At 43.7% G+C, this 19250-nt stretch overlaps 1 protein-coding gene across 2 annotated transcripts in view; it reads left to right on the plus strand.

The window, feature by feature from the left end:
* TPP2 (tripeptidyl peptidase 2) overlaps positions 1 to 19250 on the plus strand; it is a 398345-nt gene that overhangs the window by 77917 nt on the left and 301178 nt on the right. For both annotated transcript variants that reach the window (XM_085622690.1, XM_085622691.1), the window contains exons 6-7: positions 5919 to 6082; positions 9460 to 9614. In XM_085622690.1, the coding sequence (XP_085478816.1) occupies positions 5919 to 6082; positions 9460 to 9614 (319 nt within the window). The remainder of the gene's footprint in view (positions 1 to 5918; positions 6083 to 9459; positions 9615 to 19250) is intronic.

Raw genomic sequence — 19250 nt, forward strand, 5'->3', positions numbered from 1 at the left:
AAACCCATCGTCCCAGGGGAGTTCAGAGGTGCGATAGAAACTGCTCCTCCCTCTCTCATCCCCTGGAAGCGTGATGTCCTCCAGCCGGAGTGGCGCCTCTAGGCCCGGGTTGTGCTGGGGCCGGGCGGCCATCTTGGTGCACGAAGTGGGCACGCGTGCCCGGGGTGGCCGAAAGGAGAGAGGCCAGGGACGGGGAGGCCCGGGCTGCGTGTGTGTGTTCTGGTGGGAAGGATCGGCTGGGCCGTGTGCTTGGGGTCCCTGGTACCAGGTTAGGTAGTGCGAGGACAGGAAGAGCCATGCTACGAGGCCGGGTCTAACATCTACCATATGCCGATACCCTTCTTCTTTAATCGAAAAGTTGTTTGGGTTCCTCTGCGACAATATCTCCTATCACTAGCCCCCTGGAAGGGAATGAAGTTTAGTATAATTGATAATGCTTCAGCTGTCTTGCATTGTAAGGTAGACTGTCGATGTAAGTAAAGTGAGGTATGGGTAATTATAAAAGTGTTATATCCTATTTTTCAAGATAGGCATATTGTTGAGGATAGTTAGGTAAGTGATATGTTATGGAGTTTCGTGTACATTGATTATATCCCTTTCTTACCTACCCTGCACCATTGTAAATGTACCTACCCACGTGAACAACTGTCTTGCCTACCGCGGTACTGATTCCCACTTTTGTTTTTGTTTTCTAATTTGATGCTTCATGCCTGCTTTGTTCTAATATTGAAATATTCAAAATAAAAAAAGAGTAAGATCAGGGTCTGGTGGTAAGTTACATTCATATGTGAGGGTGGGCTATAATGTGGTGAGTGTATTCCTCAGAAAAAGTTTGAAAATTTCTAAAGTGCCAATTTTATTTTAAATGAGACCTTTTTCATGTCCTGCTTCCTGGCACAGGCAAATCTCATTCATCTGTGACCGAGAGAGCATGAGTAAAGGAAGAAACCATAATCGCCATGAAGATAATTTTCCATTCATACCACTCTCAATAAATAGGTGCAGACTGTTGAATGCCTCTAAAGGGAAACATTTCTTACTGTTACATAAACAATAGTATAGACAGGAAAATGTTTTTTTTAATTCATCTGTTTTGGAAAGTCTGGAAGATCCAAACTTCTAGAAATGCAAAGAAAGCTAATTTCAGGTGTATTTTGGATTGCATGAGAAATGGGTGGCAACACAAAACCACAAACATTGGCTTCCCTTACGATCTTGGCAAAAAAAGGATATGAAACTAATCTGTTTTCCATACTTTTATACATTTAAGTTTGAAAGCACATTCTCAAAACATCCTAAAATGCACCAAGCAATTTGGTCAGGGATTTGAAGTAAGAGTCAGTCCCTTAATAGAATTTGAATAAATCCACAGAGGTGACAGTCTTTAGTGGCTTATTTGGTTGCATATTCACATCCTTATTCTCTTTAAACTGTGGAAATAAAAGAGTTGCTTGATTTGCATATATTATCTAGTCTATGAAAGAATTTCAGTTCATTTTATGAAGCCAGTAAATCCCTTAGCTTTTCATGCAGGCAATCCAGACTTCAGAGGACATCTTAGCCCCAGTCTTGGCAGATTTTTTTTTACTCTGCATTGGAGTAGTTTTAGGGGGCAGAAACCCAGGAAACTATTTGGAGAATATTTCACTTTTGCCTTTACGGTTTTTCTATAGGCCATTCCAATATTTACCGCCAGTGAGAGGGAATCGATCTGCCCTAAATAGACCACTAGATGGTTTTGTTGATTTTAATCATGTAAACAGGTTTGCTCCTCTGTCAGGGTTAGACACATGTGATTGACAGTTTACCGATGCAACGCGGGTGGTGGAGGATTCTGTCATACACATAATTGATCTACCAATGACCACACCATTTAACGGCGAAGATACCCAAGAGGGAAAAATAATTATTGTTGGTGAAGTAAATCTGACTCCTTTACTGATAACATCTGACCCTATATCGACGCCTCAAATAAGCGATAACACTTTGGGTATAAGTATTGGAGCAACGTTGAATGGTAGTGATAGTAATAAAGGAGCTGGGAATTGTAGCTTTATGTTTTGGAATATTGCTGGCTTAAAATCAAAAGTGACAAATGAAATGTGGGTAGAATTTATACAGAAGTTCGATCTGATAAGTTTACAGGAAACATGGGCTATTGATCCGATTCATATTAATGGATACAAAACCTTGCATACACCAGCTGTAACCTCTCTACATGGCAGGGCTAAGGGAGGGTTGTGTACCTATGTTTCCAATTTAGTAACCTTTAAAAATATTAACATGATGTTTGAGGATTGTTATTACCAGATTATTAGTTTTATAAGGGTGAACGAAAATTGCATAGTAATACTGGTAAACTATTATAAAAATATCCCACGAAATTTACTTGAGGATATTGTGAAGGCCATAGGTTCTCACCTACAACAATTACAGGAAGTTGAGAAGAAAGATCTGATTGTAGTGTGGGGGGCGATTTTAACATCTCTCCTTGTTATTATGCTGACACAAGGAATTGTGGAATTACTGATGACAAGGAGATTACTCTTCCTCACTTTTCACATACAAAATATGGTGACAGTTTAAATGATTTAATATTTCAATTTGATTTGGGCTTTGCTAATATCCGAAGTACTCCCCCTGTTTCTTTTCCCCCCCACATTTAATGAGTGTGGTACACTGGTAACAATAGACTTTCTACTCGCTCCCAATAGGTATTGCCCAAGTATTAAAGGTTTTATAAACCACCAGATAGTTTTGAGCGACCATTATGCCCAGAGTGTGGATATTCTGCTCTTTAATGATGGGAAGAGAAGGACCAATGGTTGTAATATCAGAACAGAAAATATATTATTAACCAGACAAAATGGTTACTCCCTTAGTTGGGATAAGGTGCAACCAAAAAATTTCATGGCTAACATTGTAAAAAATTGCTATCCTAGCATCATGGCATGATTGGATGAGCTTACACCCCCAAAAGGTATTGTGGATAATTTCATACTCATTACACATTATATAAAGAAAGCTCTTACTGTTCACACAAATTAAAAGGAAAATGATCAAAACTAAAGGGTGGTTTGATTCGAAATGTACAAAGGCCTATAGAAAGCTCAAGAAAATCATACACATAGAAGTAAAGGACAGAAATATGGTTAGAAATGCCCGAAAAGAATATAAGAGTGCCCTAAAAGAGAGAAGAGATATGTTAAGATTAGAATCTTGGATATCTCTGCGCGACGCTGCGAAATCAAAAGATTCTAGTGCCTTCTGGAAGGCAGTTAATGCACCATTCCTTAGAGATAAAGAACTAGCAACAATTGAGGTTGCAATCCCAGAGCAATAGTGGATTGAGCATTTCTCGAAGTTATATGAGGAAACGTGCTTTGAGACAAATACAGGCTCAAAGGTGCAGCAATGCAACCTTATGAAGGATCATAATAACCTGCTCTATTTTGATCTGAGCGAGGTAAATGTAGCTATTGAATCTAGTGTGGGTGGGAAGGCAGCAGGCCCAGATGGTGTTCCTGCTGATATTTTTAAATCTAATGCCACCTTATGGGGACCGCTACTGACACAAGTGCTTAATGCAACTATCATATCTGGATTTGTCCCGTCATGGTACGAATCAATTTTGGTACCAATTTTTAAAAAGGGAAATAGATCGGACCCGGCATGCCATCGTCCGATATCTTTGTTGGACTCAACTATGAAAATTATGGGCCGGGTAATATTAAATAGATTGCAGGGTTGGGCAGATGAAAGATCAGTAATTAGTGACTTGCAGTATGGCTTTCGCAAGAAGCTTGGCACAATAGAGCAAGGTCTTAATTTAGATATAATCATGAATAAATATATAAAATCAAAAAAGGGAGCCTTATACTTGGCGTTTGTCGATTTTATCATCGGCATTTGATTGCGTGAGGCACAATAATTTATGGCTCATTATAGAGGAGCTGGGTCTCGAACCAGCGATTTCCTTTTTATATTTGGGGGCAAAGGCTAGTGTGCGATATGGTATGGGTGGGGAATGTACAGAGTATTTTAAAGTTAGCAGGGGCGTGCGACAGGGTTGCGTCCTTGCCCCTTTCCTCTTCACACTTTATATAAATGATCTTGAAAAAGTACTAGTCAAAGAACATATAGACTTTCCAGCGGTAGGCAAACGACCAATCCCCGCATTACTATACGCTGATGATGCGGTCCTTATGGCCCGCACACCAATAGGATTACAAAGAGCAGTGACTAGCTTTGCGAAATTTATGAAGGAAAGGGGACTCTCCATTAATTCAACGAAAACTTTTGTTATGAATTGTGGAGCGGGTAGTATTAGAACAAGAACTATTTTAATAGAGGGGAAGAGGATTGAAAGCACTAAGGTTTTTCCCTCGTTAGGAATTTTATTTTATCGATCTGGGTCATGGGTGCAGGCAGTAAAATCAAGAAGATTGTTGTACATTAAAACTCTGTCTGCGCTCATGAATTTTAGCAGGAAATTAGGTAAACGCCCCACGATGGAGTTACTGAACATTTATAAAGCAAAAAGTGTGACTGTAGCCACATACGGAGCAGGTATATGGGGCTACGTAGATGTAACTTCTCTACAGGCAACTGAAAATATATTCCTGAGATTCTTATTAACAGTTCCAAAGAGTACTTCTACGTTTGTTTGCCACACAGAATTGTGTCTCCTCTATTTAGAGGACATTATAAAAATTCAACCAGTTCTGTTGTGGCACAGAATATGGATTACAGAAGAAACACATTTTAATCGTAAAATCCTAGTTGACTGTGCTGGCCTAGATGGAGTGCTAAATATTAGATGGCTCTCTTATGTGAAAATGTTCTTATGCAATATAGGACACCGAAGTTTTTATGATGAACCACTCACTATGATAGGATATACCAGGAAAGAACTTAAGAATGATTGCCTGCAATATCTGAATGAAAGGAGACATAGTGCAGAGTCGAGTAAGGTAACATTACAAGCCCATAACCTTACTCTAACAACTTTTTTAATGCAGCCATATTTACGCCTGATAACCAATGAGTATGATAGATTCTTATTGATCCGTTTTCGACTGGGGACCCTGTATAGATTATTAAGTTTTCCTATTATTAATGATTGGTCAAAGTTGTTATGTAAATGTCCGTGTGACAACACCTCTGATCAGTCGACTATTCATGTCCTGTTTTTCTGTAAATTTTATTCTCTACAAAGGAAAAGGTGGATAATCCCAGTTGTAAAAACATTTGGATTGAGGCTATGTCGTCCAGCTTTTCTGGCTTTACAACAGCTAGACACAGTATTTGCTGTTGCCTCTGTTACTGCTTTTTTTTAAAGTGTTTTTAAGCATAGGAAAACGATTATTACATGATATCTTGATAATGAATAGTTGTATATAAAAATGGAATTTATTGTAACTTTTACCCTGTACAGAATGTTTTATAAGAATTTTTACTCTGTGCTTTTATGGTTATTAAGATGTAACCGAATAAAGTAATTTTTGATTTGATTTGAGTAGTTTTATCTTTTTTTACCGAAAAAAGAATTTGATTTTATATTCTGTGTCGTAATTTTATTTGCATCTTGTGTTAATTACTTTGACTGCTTCTTAGGAGGGAACAGAGGGAGATGGGTGTATGGTGCGCTTACTAATGGGGCATTGAATGTGACAATGAATTTTGATGTATATTATGTAATGTGAACCTGTCTCATTAAAGGGCATTTTTCACACAAAAAAAAAAAAAAAAAAAAAGAATGTGACAATGAAAAATGAGAATGACTATAATAAATGTAAAAAATAATTTTAAATTAGAAGACCATACAGAGCCTTTAAGAATTGTATTTAAGTATTTTGTTTGCCTGCATTGTTTAATTATTCGTGTTGTTTTAAATTGTCTTCTGTCCCTTTCAACAGAGCCTGTCTGGATACAAGTGAATGTGGTGACCTTAGTTCTTGCACTGTATTGAGAAGCTACAAAGAGGCACAAGAGTATAGCTCATTTGGCTCTTCCGAGATGCTGAATTACTCCGTCAATATCTATGAAGATGGAAATCTGCTTTCTGTTGTGACAAGTGGTGGTAATGCATCTTTTAATTTACATTACAATCTACTAACGTATGTATATGATAAGTGTCCAGCGAGAGCACCATTTGACATTGAACCTAACCCAGCCCATAGTTACCTTTTCCTTTTGTACCTTTGTATGAATTCTAATGCTGGTGGGGCACTGACTGTGATTTGGAAACTGGGTTTTTCCTTGTATATCGTCGTCTTCTTTTCCTACATGCATTTGAATTGTGGGTTGCCATGAAGCCTTTTCTTGGGTTTCTGGATCGGTGGGAGGTTACTGGGCACTCTTGTGTGGTTCTGGTCTCTACTACTGTTCTCTACCATTGGTGTTGTCATGAGCCAAAAGGGATTTTGCATGCAAGATAGATTTCTTGCAGCCTTCGTACCCAGGTGGGTAGCCGGTAGGTTTGCAGAGCTGGCAAAGCACACAGGACCTGGTGCCACACTATGGGCTAAGTTGCAGGTAAAAGTTAAGTATTAAGACTCCAGATATGTCAAACACTTGCTTCTGAAAAGAATACCTCACTGTGAATCTTTAAGTTAATCTAGAGTTTAAAGTATGAGAAACCGTTATGGGGGTGATCTAAACGGGAAGAAAATCCCCAACATTTTGATCAGTGTCAAGAGAAACCTGCATTATATTTTCTGCTGATTCGTAAAGGTGTACCGTAATTTAAAGATACAGTATCTCTTCTCGGACTAGCTGGCAACCCTCTTCACGGAGAAGATAGTCCAAGTTCATGGGCAAGGCACTCCTCAGTTAATCAATGTTCTCTAGAACTAAGTGACCTACCTCTCTAACCGCTAAACCTTGTTGATTTTATACATGGAACTAATGGAGAATGCCTAGGCACCGTCTGGGCCTAGGTTACAACCCAAAACACCTTTTTAACATGCTGGGCACCAAGTTCTCTTTTAACATTGAGCTCTGACTGAGCTATGATGGTCACCCCATTGGTATACTTCAGGTCTTCTGGGTGAACTTCATAAGCATTCAGGTTTCATTCTTTGAGCATATTGATAGATGGTGTATGTATAAGGATGCTAGATTGTAACCCTTACTTTGTCATTATCCAGTACATGGCCTCAAAAATAGATAACCCAAATAGCCTACTTCAAGATTCCTACCCACCGGAACAATCTATCCAGCCCCCAGTGGTGTTCAGGTAGGTAGGTGCCACAACTCCCCATCTCCACCATGTGTCTGCATACTACCAGGCCACACAGCCTTGTCTCAGGACTAGTACGACCCTTAACTGGTTCCTGGACTCAAATTGGTTGAAGATATGGGACAGTAGAAAATAGTGGGCTACTTTCCAATATATGCCCCTGATGGGGTTCCTATAAGTTGAAGTACATGTCTACTGCTGCCACCAGTTTATATCTAGAAGTGTGGAATCCAATAGGACCCCCCTGCAGTCCAGGATGACACTGATAGTCACTGATCAAGATGAAGTAACATGGAACTACAAATTCAGTCAACAATAATTTCAGAAACATGAGGGCTAGAACCATGATTCAAACATTTCTGGGTTGCGGGTGACCACCTGCAGCCAATAGCACCAGACCTGCATTGGGTACTTCTAAGGCTAAGCAAAGGCCAGGACACCCTCTGGTTGAGTCTAGTATGAGACCGGCTCACCCTTCTTGGTCTATTAAGGCAATAGAGCAGATCCTCAACCAGAGTTTCCTTTCATCTCTGGGGCTGCTGGGCAGGGGTGACCTTATGGCTCTTGGTCAGACTGTTGGTTGAGCTGTTCTGATGCAGGCCTTTCCAATCAGCTGCTACTGTTTTTTTTCTGTGGTTTCTTCTGGCATGTCCTATTCATAACCTCAAAGGTAGCTAAATCTTCTGTCTTTTCTCAGGTAATGGAAACAAGTAGGCTGTCAGCTTTTCCAGACTCCACCCCAGTCTGTGGGGAGAATGCCAACCAGTCAGAGGCCCAACTACTAATTGCATCTTCTGATCCTGCACTAGGGCACAACGCTTTAGTGTCAAGATGAGAGTGCACAAACAAAATACTGGCTGCAGATGTCGCTAGTGGCCAAGGCTGCTTTCTAGTACCAACCCAAGATTCGTCTTTCTTTAGACGTTTAAAAGCCCCTACAGTCCTGTAGGAGGATTTTGTTGCCTCCCTGTCTCTTGCCCAAATTAAGACAAATTCTGACTAGGCAAGAGAAGAACACACTGACCGTATTGAAGATGACCCTGTCAGTAAAGATGAGACTGGCAACAGTACTCATGGGGATAGCTCTCCTTCCAGTACCCCAGGGGAAGAGAAAAACATTAGGAGCCTCTTCCCTAAAACCCCCCTCAATAGAAGAACTAGAGGATCGAGACCAGGAGCCGAAGAGACTAGCCAGAAGAGTAGCCCTTGATGCCAAAATCCTGCCAGAGAGAAAGAAGGGGCTAAGAGCAGTCTAGCACCCATAAATGGTGGCAGCGAGAAGGTAAATAGGGAGAGAAAGGAAACTTTTGATCCCAAAATCCCTAAAGGGGTTGTACCCAAATATGTTGAGGGTGATGATATCACAAAATAGTGAAAAGAACATTGAATTGCTGCTAATCAAGAGTTTGACAGGGTTACCCTAGACTACCCAGTTAACTGTTGAGGTCAGTTTTAGTTCAAAATCCCTGATAAGTACTTGTATAAATCTGATGGTGGTATGATGTTAGCACTATTGTGCTTTATTAGTCTACTTTATTGACGATTAACAAATCTAAATTATTGCTGATTTTATTGTCTATTGGCAAATTTTTATAAAACTCTGCTCACTATTTATGTATTTTATTCACCATATCAACTATTTGTTAGTTTTATAAGTAACATTGCTATGATTGTAATTAACCAATTGCTAGAGCATGCCCCTGTCCACTTGTACGGGATGCCAGGACCCTTTGCTGAGTATACCACTTTTTAGTATACTATATAAATAGCGAGCTTCCTTCAGTGGGGAGCTACTTGACTGCACCTACTGGCGTGCAGGAGTACTGCTCTAATAGTTTCTGAAGCCAGTATGACGCCTGGGTAATATTTACATGTTATGGAATCTGCAGTTAGATTATCCACCAAAAATATTGGTACCGAAGGTATGTATCTTGTTCCTTAGGAAGATAGAACCCCCTTGTAAAAGGGTTGGCTGTTCTGCTGAGGAAAATTCCTAGATTTCTGTTACTGGAAGATAATGTTTTGTTTTGAATAGGGTCTTGCTGGACTAAGTGAAGCTTTACTCTGTAGAATAACTCCTCGTTTTAAAACAAATTCTCCTTTATCTTAGCTCATTGTACGATCTTGAAATTCCCTTTCTTTTTCCATTATTTTTGCTGAATGTTTAATTGCTAAGAACCAAATCTAAATGAACTGTTCTTACTTTAATTCTCCAGGGGCACATGGCACGCATGTTGCTAGTATTGCTGCTGGCTACTTTCCAGACGATGTAGAACGAAACGGAATTGCACCTGGAGCCCAGATTCTTGCAGTCAAGATTGGCGATACAAGATTAAGTTCAATGGAAACTGGGACTGGCCTCATAAGAGCTGTAAGTTTTCATTTGGTTAACTGACTTCAATTACATTTTTCCCAGGGGAATAGCTATTAAAAAAGATCTTCATGCCTGTCGTATTATGATTGTCCCACCCCTGTTGGATGTTGTGTTGAAACCAGTGCTATCTCTGTGTGCTGGATTAGACATTCTGGTTTCCCAGTTTTAGAGGGCTGATGCCTGTTAAATTATTCATTTAAAACTTACAGTATTCTAAACTTATTACATTATGAAGTCATACTCATCACTTAACATGCTTTACTGGCCATATATCAGCCTATGATGCAATCAACATTCATGGAATTTATGATGTCCTAACTTATGCTAACTCTGCTTTTTATCATGTATTGCCGATAAAGCAACCCCTCTAGAACTTCAGTTTTGATAACACCCATTAGCTTTAAATGCTCGCCTCAAAGCTGTACATTTGCTAATGGGTATGCATGAGTGAACATGGTGGATTCAAAACTTCTATTTTTCAGGATGAAGTTATTTCACTAGTATATTATTCCTGAGAAATATGGAGTACATCCACTGAGATGCCTAAAATACATCTGATTATCTTCTTTCAGTCTAATCTCGAAACAGGACAGTGCCAGATAATCACAGGGCCAACCAACTTTGATAACTTTAACCTTAGTTTTCCTCTTCATGGATGGTTTTAATAACCTAAGTATTGTTTTTATAGTCCTCTCCTAATTAAACGTTGCACACCAAAGCTTCAGAAACCATCCTTTTTTCTTTTTTCAAACGAACAAAGCTTGTTTTCTATAAGCATTTGCCTGTTAAAAAAAAAAAAAAAACCTTTTGAGTGCACATTGCACCAGTCTATTCTGTAGGTCTTGTATAGGGCATGGCTACCCGGAGGCCTCCCTGCGCCAGAAACAATCGGAAGGAAGTAAGAAGTTGTGTAAGTCTGCACTCCCCAGGGCTAATTGCTGTATAGCCACGTTTTCAAGGCCTTGCGAAATGAAAGCTCATTGGAGAGCTCACGCAGTTCCAAAGCAAGGTTGTTCCAAAGTTTGGGGGCCCGATATAAGAAGGAACCATCACCTCAAAGGGATCTGCGCAACTTAGGAACCTGCAGTAGATGAGCTGAAGATTTGAGTAGTCTCCAGGAGAGTAGGGGATGGCTACTAATCTTAGTAAGATGGAGGCCTTCTTGTGAAACACTCTGTGCAGAATGCATTTAAACATGTATTATAGGAATATGTAATGAGTTCCTTGTAAATAGGGTTGTGTACTTCCATCTTCAGGTACCCGTGGCATAGCAAACAATTTATCTTTTGTCTCATGGTTGAAGATGTTAACAAAACTCATTGATGGCAATATAGAACCATATTTGATGGTTACTAGATATGTATCCATGTAACTATATAAAGAGATTATGTACTGGTTCTTTTTTTTTTAATATGGTTCTGCATTGCCATCGAGGGTTCTAGTAACATTATAAAACATAATGTTGAGTAGATCGTAAATTTCACCTGAATCTTGAGATGGCCGTATAGGACCGCTGTACACAAGTCACCAGTTACGTATTTTTTATGTAACCTACTTATTTTGATATAGTCCTTTTCAAAGTACCTTTTTCTTCAAAGCTCTGCTAACAGTTGGCACTGATGAAACTAGAATGTTTAGGTTTTGCTTACTTTTTTGAATACATTGATGATAAAACATTGAGCAGTGATGAGGGCCACTGGATTTATGCAATTCTGTGGCTGTAGTGTTTACTGCATAGATCAGCAGGATCTTTATTGATCGTTCTAAACACCTGAATAATTATTTGACCCCTGAGCTATATATATATTTCTATGCGGTTTGAATGTTCATTTGATTTCATGATGAAAAAACACCCTGTGGGTAGCCTATCGGAGGCACAATGACTCTGAATAAAAAAATTGTAAAAGTTTTATTTTTGCTATTATAACAAATTACAGCAGTAAATCATGACACCAAGTGTCAGCAGGTAACAGCGTACATTGTATACATTAGTCTGCACAATTACTCACTGACGTAACATGAAATGGAATAAAAATAACATACAGTGCATTCATAGAGGGACATATGCACAAGTCTATAATTTCAAATGAACAGAATAGCAACCATTATCAGTGCCGTCTTGTTGCACTAAGTAAGCACGGAGAGGGCTCCAGAAATCTTGAGGGCGTGCCTTTTTGGTCTGTAACATAAATCTGAGCTTGGTCTCTACAATAGCTCATGTCTTGTATCACCTGGTTATGCTAGAATATAGTACTCTGCATCCACAGCATAGCAACCTGCTGTTAAGCCAGCAACAATGCCATAGAAGAGTGCTGATGCATCGCTTTAGGCAAAACAATGGTGCCACCCACCAGCGGCATAGCCGGCGAGTGGGCCAAGAGGTTCTCTAGCATGCCGCTCATCAGCTCAAACACTTTAGGGATTTTATGGCAGGGCTATGCCACATGAAGGAGTTCTACGTTTAGCATGCTACTTTTTTTCTTTTCACTTCATTGTCCTGGCTGAACTATGCTATGCATTGATTTGTGAGGTAAAAGCGATGCATAAACTTAAATTGTGTTAGTGTTTGCCTATATGTGAGTGGAGCATTTTTGACCTGTGCACAGCAGTAGGACCAGGATTTATCGAACAGCTGGCATCTTAATGCTGTTTTCCATTCCTAACTAGCCCTCTATGGATAGCTGCGCATATCCGCCATCAATCCACAGTATAAAAAAGAGAGAGATCAGTGTTTTTTTTAAAACATTCTGTTTATTAGGCTTTATACAACCATTTGCCTACCTCAGAGGTGACGCATGTCTGCATGCCTTATTGTTTTTACCTATCTGATAGAGACGTCTAGCTGCAGATTCCTTAACTTAGAATATCCCCAGGCGTCAGACTGGATCCGGAAAACTTTCCACAGCAGCACCTCTGCGTGCCAGGGGCGGCGCCGCCTGGCTCCGCCCTGACGTCGTCCACGTACGTGACGTCAGCAGAGCCATATATGCCCCTCCCGGCGCGCTGACATCAGTTTTCTCCTTTTCTGCATCCCAACGTGGACCCTGGTAAACCAGCAGTTCCTTGGCCTGGTTTTTAGGCCTTTTCGACACCTTCGGTGTCGCCGGAACAGTGTGCAATGCCTTTGGGTTTTAAGGCTTGTGAAGCCTGTGCCCATCGGATGTCGGATGTCTGGCACTGACCCGCATCTCATCTGCATGTGGTGCCTCGGCGTGCACCACGACTCCAAAGAGTGCGACGCCTGTCCGGGGATGAAGCCCGAATCCCTCAGAGAGCGCCATATGAAACTGCTGGCCGCACGGCTGTCCGGTCCAGCACCTTCACGTCGCCGCTCTCCACCTCCGGATCAGGCTCAGTCCAGAGGTTGTTCCCGCGAACGTCGGTCGAGGGCAGGTAAGCACAAGCGGCAAGCTCCTCCAATTTGCGTTCTGCTGGCGCCCGCTCCTCTTGCCTTATGCCAAGCAGTCGCAATCTCCATACCCTCCCTTTCCGGGGGTTGGAGTGATGCATGCCCAAATGGAGGCTTATTCTATTGCACTCCAGTCGTACTTTGGGTCCCCACCTGTCCCTGGGGCGCCTTCGGGTCCCAAACAGGTGGAGGGCACTCATGTCGGGTCCTCGCTGGCGGATTCTTCCTCTGCGCCGGCTATGTGCATCGACTCCGGTTGATAGATGATTCGACGCCGGCGGTTCACGGCCCAGTGGGTCCTCCCAGTCGTCCAGCCCACCCCGTCAGTCTTCGCATAGCCCTGAGCGGCTTCCTGCGCTTTCGTTGGAGGCGGCATCGTCCCCGGCGCCCGCTCTGCACCCGGCTTGACGCCCAGCTCGACCAAACGGGCACATTTTGCAGTGGGATCGACATCGGACGGCGTCCAGGTTGAGTCCCCTCTGGAGGTCGCCGACATCCAGACGACTCCAACCCGAAGTCGATCGACGCCGGTGCCACCGTCCAAGCATCCTCACGAGGTTGGTGCTCCTCCTGACTCCTCGGATGTCGCTGCGACCTCCACACGGTGTCGATCGGTGCTGGCAACAACGCCTCCTTGTCGTGAGGTTGACGCTTCTCTGGATTCCCTGGATCGGGGGCCCATGGTGCAAGTGCCTTGTGTTACCTGGCCTTCAGGTCAGTCTCCGGCTCCTCTACTTTTGTTTTCCAGTGGACAGATTAGTCTTCAACCGTCTCCTACCGACGGCTTATTATCGCCTAGCCGGATGGCAACTGAAGCTGGTGCTGCTTACGCACGTGCCATTCACAGGGCGGCTGCTATTCTTGGTTTTCAGTCTCCTGTGGTCCTCCTGCTGCCTGATCCCTTAATGGATCTGCTCCATATGGAGCCTATTGAGGTGGAGCCTTTGCTGCCATTTGGCAGCTCTTTATTTGACATTTTGCGTGGCACGTGTGCTCGGCCCTCTTCTGGTGACCCTGTTGATCGGGCTATTGCTCGTAGGCACCGTGGTTCTGGGTGATCCATTCTGCCTGTCCACTCACCCTGCAGCTCAGGGACTCGTTGTTCAGGCGGCCTTTAACTTGCAGTCTTCATCCGCCTTGCCATTATCACCTCCCACTAGGGAGTCTAGGTGGCTGGACGTGTGTGCTCGACAACTCTTTGCCTCTACCAGTGCGCGTATCCGCGCATTGACTACTGCGTGTGTGTTCGCGCGTTCATCCTCGACCCTTTGGGACTTGGTCGAGACCCTTCTCTTCCAGAGGAGCCACGGTCACAGTTGCTTCGTCTTCAGCTTCTGCTTGATGGCTGGGGAATGGCGCAATTTTCGCTCCGTTCTTCCCTTGATGCCACTGACTCTGTGGGACGAGCTCTTGCTCGATCTGTGGCTTTGCTCTGCCATGCATGGCTGCACGACAGTCGTTTCCCAGATAATGTTCGGGATGCCCTCCGAGATCTACCGTTTAATGGTGTGGACCTTTTTAATTCCCAAGTGGATTCAGCAGTCTCCCGGCTCTTGTCCGGGTTGCCATAACTTTTGCACGGTTCTGTGCCTTATTTTCCTACACCTCTATCACAAACGTGTATAGACTGCTGTCCACGGCTGTTCAGCCTTCTCTAATTTGTTAGATTTCAGCCGTATGGCTGGTTTAATCTTCGGTTCAGTCCTCTGACTGCGTGTTTTGCCCAAGAGGATCCCCTCATCATGGGTTGACACTTGCCCCAATGTGGGGTATATGCTGGTGCTGGGCGACTGCCTTGCCTTACTACGCTCCTATGGAGTATTCCTCGCGGACATCCTTCGTGGAGTCCCTCCCTGTCGTATGTTCTGCGATCCTCTTATTAGCATTGCCCTGTCGCACTTCGGGTGCCTTTGGTCCCGTTTGTAGTGTTTCTGTCCTTGCTTTTACGGCTCTCACCGTCTCTGCCGCTGTGTGGCAATGTTTAGTATATTAGTACAAACTTGGGCACGCAGCCCTTATTGGGCTCGTCCTCCATGGTACTAGCTTAGCATTTGTCTGCTGTATGTGGCCTCTTTTCTCCTATGGTGTTTTATTCCACATTCCCTGCTACCCCGCACTGGTGTTTCCACACTTCTGCTTGTATCATACTGTGATTTTTCATGGGGCGTATTTCTTCGGAATACACGCTTCTTGTGGTCCAGGGCACTTACATTGATCCTGAGTGTTTCCACGGGCCTGCCTCTAGCTTGCAGGGGACCGTGGTTCTTCCTGTGCAAGGGGAGGATGTTGCGCTTTCCTTCATGCGGTGTACGTGGTCACTGACCCGGTCTACTTGTACCACCACCTCTATGTGATGCTCGGCTGCCTGGTCCCCCTTTTGGGCCGTTGCTCTCTTGATGTTGTGTGCATCTGAGCTGCTCACGCTGCCCTGCAGGAGGTCTTTCCTTTCTTCGTATGGTTCCAACATCTACACGATGTGCTTAGGTGCCTTCTGGTATGCTTCGATGTCTTACAGTGTCGCTCCTACTTTGTTGATAGGCTGGGTGCCATTGGCCCTTTCGCCGGTTGTGGCAGACCACCTGTGGCTTGTCTTCTATTTTACTACCGGCCTTCTGGCCATGAATTGGTTGCCTGCTGATTTTGTCACATGTGTCTGGATGATGCAGCTTGAACAGTGCTTCTTCCACTATTCTGCATACTGGGCTGGTATGCTCTTTCTGTCATACCGGTTGCCATCTCTCTGCGTTTTGCTTACAGGCAACACATTAAATCTGGTGGATCTCTCAGAATCTAGGTCCAGTTCCACTTCTGGTGGTGTCCTCAGGGTCCTTTTAACTTCAGCATATCTAGTATGCGTTTTCTTGTTCCGTACCGGCACTTGCTGGGCAGGGATCAGCCTTTTGCCTCCGTTGCCCCTTGTGTCTTGCAGGCGCAGGTTCAACAGTGTTTTTTCCACTGTTTTGCCTGGCCGACCGGTAATCGCTTTTTGCTTTCTGTCGACACCTCTGATCCTGCGGGTCCCTCGGGCCCTAGGCTTCGTTCATCTTCCCTTTCGAAGTTGTGAAGTCTTGCTCCAGCACGCGCATTCTGGCTTTGGGTTTTCAACCCGTTATACAAAAAAGGGTTTTTTTGGGCTGTACTTGTCGGCTTGTGTTACCATTGCCTTACATTGTTCTCCGCTCTCTTCTGAGCTTCATGGTCTTTGAGTTAGCTACGCTGACATCACTGTCCCCACTGTGCTTAGTCACATGATTAACGGCACTGTTTTAGTCACATTTTTGACGACCAAGTTCTCTCTAGGGTATGGCTTTTGTATCTATTCTAAGTTAAGGAATCTGCGGCTAGACGTCTCTATCAGATAAACGAGTTACTAACCTTCGGTAACGATGTATCTGGTAGAGACATAGTCTAGCAGCAGATTCCTTAACGCCCGCCCGTCCTCCCCGTTCTGCCAGGACCTTTTCAATTTGGGCTTTCTACGCTTGCCTCCCTCCGGGTGGCTTAATCCTTCTGCAGGGTGACTCTTTCACTTCACTTCCACGCAGGATGCTTCATTCTGCTTTCATAGCTCTACTCCGCCCATTTTTGTAATTGGATGGTATGCTCATGTGTCATGTATCCCTTCCAACCCTGCGTCCTGGGTTGTACGGTGTGGGTTCTATATGTGCTTTTGCCCGGCCCCGCTCTCCCTTTCTTATTGCCTTGGAGTCTCTTACCACCCCTGTGCTCTAGTGGTTTAAGGTCTATTGGCTCTGCCACATTTTTTTGATCTCTTATTGGGGATACAATGTCTCTTTCTGGTGATGTCTTGTGGGCAACTGTCCTAGCTCCGATTTTCCGGACGTGTTGTCCTTCACGGTTATGCATTAAGGTTGCGGACTTTCTGTCGTTTGTCATGATGTTTTCACATCTTCTACCTCCGGGGGAGGATTAGCCTTCGCTTTTGCGGGGTTGCTTCTCAGAGCGGTGCTCTGCTCTTTCCCTTCTCTAGTTTTCAATATACAGTGCCTGACCCTGTCCTTTCTGGTGCTGTTTTTCACCATTCGACTTCTTTTGTTTGTTCATTTTTTTTTGCACACTTTTCCCATATTCTAACAGTTTTTTGGTGGTGGTTCCGCGTTGTGGCGCGGAAAAGTTTCTCCCGACAAAAACTGATGTCAGCGTGCCGGGAGGGGCATACATGGCTCCGCTGATGTCACGTACATGGACGTCAGGGCGGAGCCGTGCGGCGCCACCCCTGGCGCGCAGAGGTGCTGCTGCGGAAAGTTTTCCGGAATCAGTCTGACGCCTGGGGATATTCTAAGTTAATGACTCTGCGGCTAGGCTATGTCTCTACCAGATACATAGTTACCGAAGGTAAGTAACTCGTTCTTTAACAGTTATTAAACAATCAACATAACTTGGTACAGTCTATGTCATTTTGCAATTAACAATAATACCTGTTGAGGCAGGTTAAGTATTAGCCTGGCTGCTGCGTTCTAGATTGTCTGAAGTCTCTGCATAATTTTGGAGGTTGTGCCGGCATAGTGTGTTGCCGTAGTCAAGTTGGCTGGTGCTGATGGGGAGCCACCTCAAGATCTTTCAGAGCATGCAGATTGTATGAAAACACGCTGAGGCAACTGTGTTTACCTGTCTGTCAGACCTGCCAGCCCTTTGGCTGTTCCCTCCTTATTTTTTTCTTCCTTTACCCTCTAATTTTTCTGTACACTAGTTTTTTTTGGTGTTGATTTAGAGGCTCTGGGTGCCCCATTATCACTAATTGATGGTGTGGCGCAAGGTGCTTCTGAGGAAATATGAATTTTCATGGTCAATTGTGTCCCCTATCTTAGACCCCAACGGCTCCATGTACATGCTACAAGTACATGTATGTTCCCTCCAGTTCCAGCTATGAAGACGCAAATGCATGTGCGTCCAACGTCAACCTGTCCTCTTTCAGATCCGCCATGAATGGGTCGAATATTCCATTCCTAAGTATGATTGGCCACCGACTTTATATGGTTCACTTTTCTAGTTTTACAGTTCAGGCGAGTAGGCCCTGAATTCTGCCATCAAGCCTTTTTTCTGCTTCTGCCTCTGAAATGCTCCAGCCTGGACCTGCATCCGTGTCCATGAACTTTGTCTTACTCCCTGCGCGGCTAACGGTGCCTGACGCGGCCTGTTGCCTGCCAAAAACTGTATTCAGCCTTCAAGTTATCTGCTCCGCTCCTCATCCAATGCATTCCTGTCTAGTAGTTTAGGTAAACATCCTTCCAGCTACCGAGCAAAGGGCTCGGCCTCGCTGTCTTTATGCAAGTAATTCATAGCCCCTGTTACCATGGAAGATTCCTGCCCCCTCGCATCTCATGTAGACACATAGATGCTTGTACATGCACTAACAGTCAGTATAGAATAGATTCCGTCCGAGAGACCTTTCCTTTTGGATAAACCAGTCCCTTAAACAAAGATATTAGATACAATTTGGGATTAGGTTGACCTGACCCCCCAGACTTCTGTCTCCACATGTAGAGCTAAATGTCAATTCCCCTTCACCCTCTAGTTGCACGTCAATCACACGTCATGCGGCTGCGCGCGCATCTCTGCCAAATATTTCTGCTGACACTGCAGGATTCTCTTATGGATCCACCCACTTGTGACATCATTTTAAATGACGTTTCTAGTATACGCCTGTATTTACGCCTATTTTCATTACGTATGTGTATTCTTATCTGTATTATCAGCTGTTACGCCTCCTGCATCTGTCTTAATGCAATGCTTTTCATATATATATTGTTACTTGTCAATAATGTATTGCCTATCCCTTCCTGAACCTTCGTGGTGATGGAATAAGATTGCCTGGTTCGAACCATAATTCCTTTGTAAGGAATAAAGTCCTTTTCAGAACCTCTAATACCACGGATTCTGCCTCTTATTTTGACTGAGTTATTCTTACTAGACTTTACCGCATAAAAAAAATAGTACAGGTAATTTAAATATTTACCACATAAATTGGCGCCCGAATAGGGACACTTTCTCATCTCACGCGCCGGAGGTGCGTTGCAGGCCCGGTCTCCTGCCACAGCTGGACGGACAAAAACGCGTACCCGCAGGATTTCCTGTATCTCCCTCCGGCCAAGCGGGGGTGACTGAGGCTGCGATCAACACCCAGACGAGGCGGTGAGAAGTGCGAAGTATCCCGACCAGAGCCTAGCTGAGAGAGCAAGATCCGAGGTATACAGAGGCCCACC

The sequence above is a fragment of the Triturus cristatus genome, chromosome 8, assembly GCF_964204655.1.
Source record: "Triturus cristatus chromosome 8, aTriCri1.1, whole genome shotgun sequence".
NCBI classification, from domain to species: Eukaryota; Metazoa; Chordata; class Amphibia; order Caudata; family Salamandridae; genus Triturus; species Triturus cristatus.